This window comes from Phalacrocorax carbo, chromosome 19 (genome assembly GCF_963921805.1).
Source record: "Phalacrocorax carbo chromosome 19, bPhaCar2.1, whole genome shotgun sequence".
Lineage (NCBI taxonomy): Eukaryota > Metazoa > Chordata > Aves > Suliformes > Phalacrocoracidae > Phalacrocorax > Phalacrocorax carbo.
In genome coordinates, this window is record NC_087531.1 from 4,896,799 (window position 1) to 4,908,048 (window position 11,250).

Consider the following 11,250-nt stretch of genomic DNA (forward strand, 5'->3'; position numbering starts at 1 on the left):
GCTGGAGCTGAATTTGGCAAGGGGTGTGAAGAATCATAAGAAGGGCTTCTACAGGTGCGTTGGTCAGAAAAGGCAAAAGAAAACGTGTGTACGCACGCACGCACAAGCCCACTCCCATAAATAAGACAGGAGATCTAGCGACAACCGACATGGAGAAGGCTGAGGTAGTCCACGATGGTTTTTTTGCCTCCGTTTTCACTGGCAATCACTCTTCCCACATCTCTCAAGTCCCTGAACCTCAAGGCAGGGACTGGGGGACCAAAGTCCCTCCCATCGTAGGAGACGATCCGGTTCGAGGCCACCTGAGGAACCTGAACATACACAAGTCCATGGGACCTGACGAGATGCATCCCAGGGTCCTGAGGGAACTGGCAGACGTAGTTGCTAAGTCCCTGTCCATCGTATTTGAAAAGTCATGGCAGTCAAGCAAAGACCCAAGTGACTGGAGAGAAGGGAACATCACACCCATTTTTAAAAAGGCGGACCCTGGGAACGACCGACCAGTCAGCCTCACCCCTGTGCCCGGTATAATCATGGAGCATGACGGAAAACCAGCGGGAGACAGGCACCATCCGATGATGATCATCAAGTCTCGTTTATTGGCAATTAGCAAATATCTTTTATACCGTTCGTTAATTAGCTCATACATATTGCAAAAGCGCAGCTCATCATTGGCTGGGAGGTAAATGCCAACTCCTCCCATGCTTATCTCTTGTGTTCAGCCTTGCAATTAGCAGTTACTTGTTTCTCACACTCCTTTACCGGTCAACAACAGCTGGGCCCAAGGTCGCTCCGACCCTGAGCCTGTCCTTCTACTTCAATGCCCGCTTTCTGCTAGCCGTTCCCAGGCTAGAGTTTCCCACATCTCCCCCTTTTTCTTTTGTTCCTTGAGAAAGGAACACGGCACTCATACTTCTTTCCATCATTTGTTGCATACATTGCGATATACAAGGGACATACATTAATATAATAATAAACAGTATAAATATTATTAATCCCATCTGCAAAATACTCTTGATCCAATTGCCAATGCCCCATCCATTAAACAAGCTGTTAAACCAATGCCATGGATCATCTTGTCTTACAGAGTCTACATCTAGTAATAAGTCAGATAATGCCTTTGATGTGGCATTTGTTTGCTTAGCTAGCCAACACCCTACCTTGTTTAATGTCGTGAGGCTTTGAGCAACACCAACTCCAGGAGCCAAGAAGGAAACAGCTATGATCTTTGTAGGATTCCAAAATTCAGCTGTAGAGTCACAGTTATCCTCAAACTTATGAGTGCTCCTTTCGCTTCTCATCTTTCTATGATGTTGATAAATCATTGAAGTGTTAGGGGTAAGAAACGTTAGGCGACCTATAGAGCAAGGCCCTCCCTTTATATGTGACGGGATGCCAGGCCAAGCCCGATCTCCACAAATTAAAAACAAACCTGCAAGTAGCGCAATAGGCATATTGTTAGAGCGTGATATATTTACAGAGGTATAGTTACACCAAGCAGTAGCATTAAGAGAGCCCGCAAGGGCAAGCTCTTGTGGTTCTGGGCCTACGGGGAGTACATCATCCCAGATATCATACTCAACAAACACCGAAGGGGCGTCACGCCACTTAAAGGGAAGCTTCCGAGTTATATTATGCTGCTGTTGCAGCTCCGCTACGGACTGAGTAAAAGTCATAAAGGTTGCATTACTTAAAGGCACCCCAATAAGACATGTGATAAATGGGGAGTCGGGCGTTGCTAGGCTGGCACAAAAGCTAGTTGTATTCAATGATCTAGCTAGCGTGACCCAGATATTTTCTCGTGGGTCAAAAACGTTAGGCACAAAGGCAGTGCTACATACACTTAAAAGGGCTAATACCCATAATTTCTGTTCAGCAGAGCTCATTATCAGTCCGCCTTGTATTCTCGGTCGAAACCAGACCAAACCTCGGGCGCTATGCACCCTCTGGGACCTTTGTTCCTCCTGGACCGTGGTTATTCACTGGTGAGTGCTGCACAGCGCTCCTCTGGGGTTCCTTCCGCTGATCCCAACCGTTCAGGTGCCGCTTCGGCTGGTGCCGCGGTGGGCAACTGTTCTGCGTCGCGCTGTGTGGGGGAGGTGGCGGGTCTGGCACATCTAGCTGGAATCCATTGCGGCCCTGTAGGGGTAGAAACACAGAGATACCCCCTCCCCCAATATAAAACCTCCACAGGCCCTAACCATACACCCGTACGCGGGTCTTTGTATTTGACCCAAACTCGGGGTAGCTCCCATTCGTCTTTTTTCTGTCTATAGTGAACGATGACAGCAGGCACTCCCTCAGAGCCAAATACGCACAAATAGTTTAACACAAACAGTGCTTTTACCAGCCGCTCCTGCGGGTCTTTTATATCTGCATACTTTTGAACATAGGTTTTCAGCAACCCATTAGCTCGTTCCACTATTGCTTGACCCGTTGGGTTGTGAGGGATACCTGCAATGTGTTGTACTGACGCACCCACGCAGGAGGGTTATCGTGTTCTGCAAATAGGCATAAGTGATTTAATACAAACAAAACTTTTGCACAAACAAAACTTTTGCCATTCCAACACCCTTATCTTCTCCCCCTTTTTCTTTTTGCACTGAGTAAGTGCACCCAAAATGTGAGTAGAACCATGGAGTATGGTGAGATCGATGGGGAGATCGGGGTCCAGGCGGTCTACTGCTCTCTGGACGATCTCGGAGCTAAGACGTTGTATCATAGTGTGTTGTTCAGCAGTCGGTCGGACCGGCACGGCAGGGTCAGTGCCCTTTAACATTGAGCGAAAAACTGAGAGTCACTGATGCGCCACCCAAGGTATTTCCGTACCGGTGAACGTTGAACCTTCTCTGCTGCTATTACTAGGTCGTGTAGCTGGAGCTGTTGCTGTAAATATAATTCTTGCTGTGCTGAGAAAGGCTGTACTCGCGCAAACAAGATGTCATCCATGTAATGGTAAATTATAGCGTCCGGCCATTGCTGCCTCACTTCTTTCAATGCAGCATCTACAAAGAGTTGACACAGAGTAGGGCTATTCTGCATGCCTTGTGGCAATACTGTCCATCCGAAGCGTAAGTCAGGACCCTCTCTGTTGATTGCCGGTAATGTAAATGCAAATCGCTGGGTATCCTGAGGATGCAGCTTTGTAGTAAAAAAGCAGTCCTTTAAGTCAATAATTAGTAAATGCCAGTCAGTTGGTAGCATGGCTGGATTTGGAAGGCTAGGCTGTAAAGCCCCCATCGCTTGCATTTGCTGATTTACTGCCCGTAGATCATGTAACAGCTTGAGATGTCCTTGATCTAATTGTTGTTTTATTAATATACAGGCTTGTTGTAGACTTTCCCGTTTGAGCGGTCACTGCCCGACCCATACTGGCTCTTCTGTGAGCCATGTCAGTGGGATTGGGAAAGTCCATGTGGCAGTGACCCTCTTTGGTTACTGTTGAGAGTTTTTGGCTGGACCCAATGGGGCGAGAGCGGCACAAACTTGTTGCTGAACGTGTACCATTCCTTGCCTAACTTCCCTCAATGCTTCAACTAACATAGCTCGGGGGCCGGGAGGTACCCGACTCATGCGTTCAAGCATCACCTCAATGCCTGCGTCTAGGGGAAGTGTAATTAAAATGCTTTTAGTAGTATGGTTGGAGTTTTCCATAACACATTGACGCAGCAATGGGCCCTTCATAAAAATTTTCCAATCAAGAGGATTATGGTGTGCTAATAAATTTTGATTGTTAGCAGGGTCCGGTTGATAGATGACAGGGAAAGCCTGAGCTAACAAATCGGCAGTCTCTAGGTCCCCGTTCTGTAATGCCTCTAACCCGATTTTTCGCCAGTCAACCTGGCTACGCACAGCAGGCACAGAACGGTGACTAGACAGCGTGCTCGGCTTATTTTCCTTCACCGGAGAGACTACATCACATAAATTTTCAATATCTTCACCTCCCTTTCCCAAGCTTATTCCTCCTCTGCTAGTTTCTACAGATGTAGATTTATCAGGGGAGGGAGGGGGGGGAATAAGGGGTTTTCGAGGTACGACAACTGGGATCCCCGAGAAGGGAGGTGAGAGATTGTCTAAGCTAATTCCAATCTTTCCAGCATTGGGGTCACAGCTGTCTAGCCGATCAGAGGCGGCTGTTGCTAATCTTTTTTCAGTTTTATATTTTTTTCATACAGTTAATCACTTCCCGCCAAGGTTTCATTAACTTTTCCGCTGTCTTATCGTCATCTATCACCCAATCCCACAAACAATCACCATAGGCTCCCCACTCCTCTACTTCAAAAATCGACTCCGGTTCTTTAAAAAACTCTTTCGCTTTACCCACTGCAACTAATCCTGACAAGTCTTTTAACTGACTTACTCCCCGCTTTTCTAAAAAGCGCTTTAATAATTCGAAAGCTACCTCGACCTCCATCGCCCGATGTGAGGAAAATCAGCGTCTTTGTACGGCTCTCGCTCCCGGGTTAGCTTCAGCTGCGGAAAGCGGATCCCCTCTTGAATCCCGAGGTTGGATCCAGGCCGGAGGGTCGGGACGTATCAGAAATGATGCATAAATCGACTCCTCTTTGCCCCCTGGCCGCCGTCGGCCAGTGCATCTCCGTCTCTCGCTGCTGTATCCGAAATAATCCTTTTCAGGTGTGGGTTACTAAAGTGTCCTTTCTCGCATCCCCAGCTTATGAGCAATGGTAGTTCTTTGCGTAGATCTATACCCTTAATGCTACGCCTTTCTAAGAGGGATGTAAAGAAATCATATGCTGCTTGCCTCTGCGTTGTGCTCGTCGGCGCCGTTGCAGCTCCCAAGGTCTCGGCAGCACGTATCGGCTGAGCCCACCTATGTGGTCGCCCAGGGCACGCAGACTGAGCCCACCTATGTGGTCGCCCAGGGTACGCAGACCAGCTGCGCTGTCTGTTTTGCCGTCCCTCTGCTTGCAGGACTCGAACCCTACGCTGGACCGTCCGTGGTATCACGTCAGGGTCACCATTTGACGGAAAACCAGCGGGAGACAGGCACCATCCGATGATGATCATCAAGTCTCGTTTATTGGCAATTAGCAAATATCTTTTATACCGTTCGTTAATTAGCTCATACATATTGCAAAAGCGCAGCTCATCATTGGCTGGGAGGTAAATGCCAACTCCTCCCATGCTTATCTCTTGTGTTCAGCCTTGCAATTAGCAGTTACTTGTTTCTCACACTCCTTTACCGGTCAACAACAGCTGGGCCCAAGGTCGCTCCGACCCTGAGCCTGTCCTTCTACTTCAATGCCCGCTTTCTGCTAGCCGTTCCCGGGCTAGAGTTTCCCACAGAGCAGATTCTCCTGGAAGCTATGTCGAAGCATAGGGAAGACAGCGAGGTGATTGCAGAAAGCCACCGTGGCTTCACCAAGGGCAAATCGTGCCTGACTACTCTAGTGGCCTTCTGCGATGGAGTGACTGCATCAGTGGACAAGGGAAGAGCAACTGATGCCCTCTACCTGGACTTCTGTAAGGCCTTTGACACGGTCCCCCACAACGTTCTTGCCTCTGAATTGGAGAGAGATGGATTTGAGGGCAGGACTGTTTGGTGGATAAGGAATTGGTCGGATGGCTGCATCCAAAGAGTTACCATCAACAGCTCAATGTCCAAATGGAAAGCAGTAACGAGTGGTGTCCCTCAAGGGTCCGTACTGGGACCGATGCTGTTTAATATCTTCACTAATGACACAGCTAGTGGTATTGAGTGCACCCTCAGCAAGGTTGCGGATGCCACCAAGCTGAGTGTTGCAGTTGATACTCCAGAGGGAAGGAATGCCATCCAGAGGGGCCTTGGCGGGCTGGAGAAGTGGGCCCGTGTGATCCTCATGCAGTTCCACAAGGCCAAGGGCAAGGTCCTGCACCTGGGTCGGGGTAGTCCCCAATATCAGTACAGACTGGGTGACGAGTGGATTGAGAGCAGTCCTGCAGAGAAGGACTTGGGGATAGTGGTGGACGAAAAATTGGACGTGAGCTGGCAGCGTGCGCTTGCAGCCCAGAAAGCCAATCAAATTCTGGGCCACGTAAAAAGAAGCGTGGCCAGCAGGTCGAGGGGGGTGATTCTCCCACTCTGCTCTCGTGAGACCCCACCTGGAGTACCACGTCCAGCTCTGGGGTTCCCAGTACAAGAAGGACGTGGACCTATTAGAGCAGGTCCAGAGGAGGGCCACGAAAACGGTCAGAGGGCCGGAACACCTCTCCTGTGACGAAAGGCTGAGGAGAAGAGGAGGCTCCTGGGTGACCTCATTGAGGCCTTTCAATACTTAAAGGGGGCTTATAAGAAAGATGGAGAGAGACTTTTTTACCAGGGCCTGTAGTGACAGGACAGGGGGTAAGGGATTTAAACTAAAAGATGGTAGGTTTAGGTTGGAAATAAGGAAGAATTATTTTTTTAATTTTTTTTTTTTTTTTTTTTACAACGAGGGTGGTGAGACACTGTAAAACAGGTTGCCCAGAGAAGTTGTGGATGCCCCATCGTCGGAAGTGTTCAAGGTCAGGTTGGACGGGGCTTTGAGCAACTGAAAGATGTCCCTGCCCATTGCAGAGGGGTTGGGCTAGATGATCTTTAAAAGGTCCCTTCCTACCCAAACCATTCTCTGATTCTATGACTGAATGCCTCCTTTGCCTCAGTCTTTGCTAGCAAGACCAGCCTTTGGAAATCCCGGGCCCCAGAGACCAGGGGGAAAGTCTGGAGCAAGGAGGATGTACCCTTGGTAGAAGAGGATCTGGTCAGGGAGTACTTAAGCAAACCAGAAGTACATAAGTCCACGGGCCCTGATGGGATGCGCGCATGAGCGCTGGGAGAGCAGGCAGATGTCATTGTGAAGCCGCTCTCGATAATCTTTGCTCGATCGTGGTGATTGGGAGAGGTGCCTGAGGACTGGAGGAATGCAAATGTCACCCCTCTCTTCAAGAAGGGCAAGAAAGAGGGCCCGGGGAACGACGAGCTGGTCAGCCTCACCTCGATCCCTGCGAAGGTGATGGAGCAGCTAATCCTGGAAACCACTCCCAGGTGCGTGAAGGAGAAGAGGGTCATCAGGAATAGTCAGCATGGATTCGCCAAGGGCGGGAGGCATGCCTGACCGGCCCGATAACCTGTGATGAAACGACTGGCTTGGTAGATGAGAGCAGCGGACATTGCCTACCTAGCCTTCAGGAAGGCTTTTGACACTGTCTCCTGTAAGATCCTCATAGAGAAGCTGATGAAGTATGGGCTGGATGAGCAGACAGCGGGGTGGATTGAAAACTGGGCTGAACAGCTGGGCCCAGAGGGCGGTGATCAGCGACATGAAGTCGAGTTGGAGGCCAGTAACTAGCGGTGTACCCCGGGGGTCAGTGCTGGGTCCGATCCTGTTCAACATCCTACCTAACGATCTGGATGATGGGTAGGCAGGCTGTACCCTCAGCGAGTTTGCTGATGATACGAAACCAGGAGGCGTGGCTGATACACCAGAGGGTTGTGCTGCCGTCCAGAGAGACCTCGACAGGCTGCAGAAATGGGCAGGCAGGAGCCTCGTACGGTTCAACAAGGGGAAGTGCAAAGTCCTGCGCCTGGGGAGGAACGACCCCATGCACCAGCACATGCTGGAGGCTGACCGGCTGGAAAGCAGCTTTGCAGAAAAGGGCGCGGGGGGCTCCCGGTGGACACCAAGTTGAACACGAGCCGACAATGCGCCCTTGCCGCAGAGAGGGCTAAGGATATCCTTAGCCCAATATAGAGGAAATCAGGGTTTATATATGTTCCGGTACAGTTGTGTAGACCAATCAAATTGCTCGCCATCCCCGGGGGAGCAGGGCACCACAGATCACCTTTGGGCAGCTGTGGGGGCACTGCCTTTTTTTCTCAAAGCCTCCTACCCAGCTTAGCGCAAATCCTACCTTGATCTGCCCTCCAGCCCTCAAGCCACCAGTGCTGAACACGCGCTTTCTGTTTTATTTTGTCCCAGGAGGCGTGCAGCTTAGAAACGTCTGCAATTGAGGTGGGGCTTTCAGGGAACAATTGAGAGCAACTTCTGTTGGTTCTGCAGAACGTTCTGAAAAGTTAAGGCCTGCCCTGGCCAAAGCAGGCATTTGACTGGAGGGAGCAGCACCAAAAAGCCACAAGCACGTTTGGGGTGGACTTGATGCGGTAATAAATAACAATAAATAGCGCTTCTGGCTACGACAGCCTCTTCTGAGACCTCGTTGCCCGCCCACAGGGTCAGAGCACCACACGACACAGACCCCTCCGCGGACTCGCCCAGCGCCTTCTCCCTTCACCCCCAGGTCGGATCCCTCCGCGCCCCGAGGGCACGCAAACTCCCTGAGCCCCGGTAAGCACCAGGTCGGCGAGGGCGGACTCGCCAAGGGGGCGGGGACAAGTGAAATCGACAGACGAGACAGCCAATCGAGACGCGGGATCGGCCGGCGGCGATCCGGCGGCCCAATGGGCGCCGCGGAGGGAGGGCCTGGCCGAGTGGAGGAAGAGCGGGGGCGACAACGGGCGTTGTCGTGGCCGACGAGATCGTTTGGGGCGTGGGCTGCCCGGCCTGGTGGCGCCACTACTGTCTTCGGAAAGGTCGTCGGCAAGGCGCTTCCCCGCCAACGTCATCTACGAGGACGAGGAGGTAGCCGCGGCTTTGCTCTGTGCGCGGTTCCTCTTCCCTTCCCTTCCCCCGCTCCCCTCCCTTTCCCCCCGCGCTCGCAGGCACCCTGAGCCGAGGACCCGTTGCGCGGTGCCCGTGAGCGCGGCAGGGCGGGTGGCGGCGTTGCTGCGGGTGGGTGGGGGAGCGGGGACGGACGGGGCCTCTGTGGGTTGTGGCGCTCTCTACTGCACCACCCCTAAAACATCGCGCTTCTTCGGTGCCCCACCCCCATGCCCCTCGGCTGCCGCGGCCCGCGCTGGGTTCCTGGTGCTTTCCGGCTCGCCTCGGTTCGCAGCCCTACCGTGTCGTGCGCGCGCGCGCGCGCGTAGAGGAGGGCCTCTGGCGGTGACGCACTTGGCGGCAGGCGCAGGCGTTTGCCGCGTCATATCCCTTTGGCACTGCAAGTCGTGCAAAGTTTGCTGCCGAGGGATGGGAGTGATCCTACCTCGTGTAGGATGGCGGTCTGGAAGCCTTAGATTAAGCACACGCAGTCGGTCTCCTCGGGGATTCCAGATCTGTCTGTGTGTGTATGTAAAGAGTGAACGTCTGAGTAGTGACCGTAATGAGTTAGTTCTGCATAGGAGAAATGCAGGTCTCGATGTGCCTTGTAATAGCATTTTAGCGATTTCACACCTCTGCTGTGCTAGGCTTTAGTTCTGAGCCCCCACACCGGTTTATGAAAGCAAGGAGTTACAGCTCCTCTTACTTTTCATTAAAACCAAAAACAACAAACAAAAACAACCAACAAACAAACCAACAAGGTACGTCTAGAGACCGGTCCCCCTGCAGGCTGGAGAAGCTTCCCAGGCCTTGTTTCTGTGGTGACGTGGGACTGTGATAACAGCATGCTTGCAAGGTTCACGGATGCTGGTGCAGCACAACGTGCTAAGAACTAGGTCGAGCTCCTTGGACCGTGGGGAAAAATGCAGCCGTTGCCTGTGCGACATTAACTTGAAGTTAGTATCCCGTATAATTTATTTTTTATTAAAATGCTGAGGATTACCAGTTAGGGATGTCTTCTGCTTTTGAAGGTAGGTTTCTCTGAAGGTACCTTTCTCTGAAGCCAATTACGTTTTAACTGTCTACTCTTCCTCCAGTGCCTTGCGTTCCATGATCTTTCACCCCAAGCTCCGATGCTTTTCCTAGTCGTGCCTAAGGAGCCAATCATCATGTTATCTGAAGCAGAAGATTCTGGTGAATCTGTAAGTACCGTGGAAGCTTGCTGTGCGCTAAACCGTACCTGTAATTAGTTCCTAGTCTAGTAGTCTTTCCCATCCCCTCTTTTCCGCTTGATAGGGCACGGTAGGCTACTTTGTTTTTTCTGGCGCTATAATCCTTTGCCTCTAGCTTGTAATGGAATTGAGCTTTTTGCCTAAAAGTAGTGATCTAAAGCAATGCTCGTCCCTGGGTATGTACTTCTGGTGCAAAACACAGTGTTGTTTTGGAGCGCAGTCTGATGCCTACTGTCGTGGTTTAGAGTAAGGGTAGTAGTACTTCTTCTAATACAGAGAAAGAGGGCTTGGGGATTTTGGCAGGTCAGGGGTGAGGAGGGGCAAAGCTGTTTGAGAGGTGCTGGGTGGTTCACTTTTAGCTATAAAAGTCAAGTTCAAAGACTTTGTAAACCCACGCAAAAGGCAGGCTAAAGCTTATTTTCCACCAGGATGGCTTATGTTGCCTGAAGATATAATGGGGGCTTTAACCCGGAGACAAGCTTGGCTTCTGTGGCTGTTTTGTAGTCTGTTACTGTCTAGCTTGAAAAAAATTGCATAGCTGGTTTTTCTGTTGTTGTTGGTTTTGGGTTCCCCCCCCACCACCACCCTTGTAGCATGCATAATTGGTCTTTGTAGCTTTGCTTGGAAAGTGTCGGTTGCAGGCAGACAGACAGTAACTTGAAGCGCAGTGGTCGAATTGCTAGGAATTGGCTGACTGGTTTCTCTGGGTGGGTGGTTCTCTGCTCTCATTCCTTCCCTAACTGCCCTCTCCCCTCTTTGTGTGTGGCTTTTAATTTTGTTTATTTATGGTTTTGTGCTTCCTTCTCCAGCGCCTTGGGCATTTAATGATTGTTGGCAAGAAGCGTGCTGCTCACCTGGGCCTGACCAATGGATTCCGGACGGTTGTGGATGAAGGGTGTGAGGGTGGGCGGTCTGTCTGTCACGTACATCTACGTATTCTGGGTGGCTGTCAGTTGGGCTGGCCGCCTGGCTAAGGTTTTTGCACCACGAGAGTTGCTGCGTGTGTTCAAATCGCCACTGAATGGATTTTGTCTGTTGCCCTTCAGTCTAGCCACTGTTGATGTCTAATTTTTTTGTGACGTGTGTCTGTGGAAGGTAACAGAAGCTCTGAGCAGCAGTTGCACAATAAAGATTTAGCATGGGGATATCACCTCTGTCTTGTGCGTCTTACTGAGGGAAACAGTTCTGCAAGTTAAAATGGCGTCTCGCCGGAGTGTATGTATGTGGAATGTTTCAGTCTGTTAACAGTGTTCTATAGACAGACAGTGATTTGCCCAGTCACATGAAGCGTGACGCTGGAACTGCTTAGCAGTCTCCTGCATCTTGTAGTGGTAGAGTTAGAACTGTTGTGACTAAAACTTGTTGCTTTGGGGGAGTCATAA

The 11,250-nt window shown here is 50.9% G+C and overlaps 1 protein-coding gene across 1 annotated transcript; it reads left to right on the forward strand.

Annotated features, from left to right (window-relative positions):
• Positions 1 to 8,378: 8,378 nt before the first annotated feature.
• LOC135316323 (adenosine 5'-monophosphoramidase HINT1-like) lies at positions 8,379 to 11,018 on the forward strand. The gene is given in 4 exon segments (XM_064469491.1): positions 8,379 to 8,587; positions 8,589 to 8,618; positions 9,734 to 9,838; positions 10,678 to 11,018. Coding segments are annotated over 4 exon segments (450 nt in total). The 5' UTR covers positions 8,379 to 8,437; the 3' UTR covers positions 10,843 to 11,018.
• The last annotated feature ends 232 nt before the right edge of the window (positions 11,019 to 11,250 follow it).